At 71.4% G+C, this 1,411-nt stretch overlaps 1 protein-coding gene across 1 annotated transcript; it reads right to left on the reverse strand.

Moving 5' to 3' along the window:
• Positions 1-207: 207 nt before the first annotated feature.
• LOC118159645 (G-patch domain and KOW motifs-containing protein-like) lies at positions 208-986 on the reverse strand (the record flags this gene model as incomplete). Its single annotated transcript, XM_035314214.1, has 4 exons — positions 777-986; positions 533-635; positions 415-493; positions 208-318 (listed from the first exon to the last, which is right to left on the reverse strand). Coding segments are annotated over exons 1-4 (469 nt in total), but the record flags the coding sequence as incomplete, so codon positions are not given.
• Positions 987-1,411: the final 425 nt, after the last annotated feature.

The following is a 1,411-nucleotide window of genomic DNA, read 5'->3' on the forward strand; positions in this document are numbered from 1 at the left end:
CTGGGGGGGGGGGTTCGGGGGTCACAAAGGGGGAATTTGGGGTCCCAAGGCGGGGGTTAGGGGTCTGTTAGGGTCCCAGTGGGAGTTTGGGGGTCCCAAGAGGGGTTTTGGGGGTCCTGGGTGGTCCCAATGGGGGCTCTGAAGATCCCACGGGAGCCCAGGGGGATGTGGGGGGGGCTCGGGTTTGAGGGGAGCCCCCCCCAGTACCCCCCCTCACCGGCTGCTGCCTGGTGCCGCTGTCGCGCTCAGGGGGCCGCAGGGGGATGGCGAGCGGGGGCCCGGGGGGGCTGCAGGGCTGCTCCCGGCTCTGCCGTGCCTCTGGGGGGGGACGGCAGGGGCACGGGGGTGAGGGGGGGGATCAGCCACCACAGGACCCCCAAGACCCCCCCAAAAAACGCCCCCCCCATCACTCACCCTCCAGCAGCTCCTGCACCGCCTGCGTCTCCACGGTAACGGGGTCGGGGGCGTGGCCAGTCGCGGAGGGGGCGTGGCCGGCGGCAGGAGCCTTGTCTTCTACGGAGGGGGCGTGTTCTGCGGCCGAAGGGGCGTGGCGAGGCGGCTCAGGGTTCCTCCAGCGGTGGGACGGGAGCAGCGGGATCACCAGCTCCTTCGGAGGGGGCGGGGCCGGCCTGGCGCTGGGGGCGTGCCCAGCGCGTTAACCACGCCCCTCGTTGCCCCGAGGCTCGTCCCCTCCCTTCAACCAACCCGGCGCGCATGCGCGCTGCGCGCTCCGCGCCGCGCTCCCCCTCCCTCCCCTCGGCCCCGCGCAAGCGCACCTGAGCAGCTCCCGGTCCTCCACCGCCGTGAGGAAATCGGTGTCGGGGCCGGCGTCGCCGCCGGGCTCGGCACAAGGCCCGGCCTCCAGCACCCGCCGCCTCTCCGCCTTCCGGCTGAAGCCGAACGACACCGGCCCCGCCGTCCCGCTCGCCTCGGCCCCGCTGCTCGCCGCCATCTTCCCTCGCCGCGGGGCTCTGTGGGAAATAAAGGCCCCGCCCCGTTTCCGGCCTACAGCTCCCATAATGCCTTGCGGCTTTCTGCCCCTAACTCCTTTCCGCCCTTAGCTCTTCCCCGCGCTTATTAGTCCAGCCCTCGGTTCGGCCCCGCCCCCGGCGGCCGGTGATTGGTTTCGGAGGCCGCCTATCAGCTTCGGTCCGCAGTCACGGGGCTCCTGGCGGCCCTGCGGTTGTTGCCGTGGTAACCCCGCTGTGGTACCCGGGTGGGGAGGAGCACTGGGAAGACTGGCATGGACTGGGAGGAGTGGGGGATGGCTGGAGGGAACTGGGAGCACTGGGAGGGGGCCTAGCGGGGCAAACTGGGAATACTAGGAGGGTACTGGCAGTACTGGGGAGGCTAACTGGGAGGACTGGGACCAATGAAGCGCTGCCCTCCTCCATAAGGGCTTGGCTGGGCC

Source organism: Oxyura jamaicensis, unplaced genomic scaffold, assembly GCF_011077185.1.
Source record: "Oxyura jamaicensis isolate SHBP4307 breed ruddy duck unplaced genomic scaffold, BPBGC_Ojam_1.0 oxyUn_random_OJ71434, whole genome shotgun sequence".
Classification (NCBI taxonomy): Eukaryota; Metazoa; Chordata; class Aves; order Anseriformes; family Anatidae; genus Oxyura; species Oxyura jamaicensis.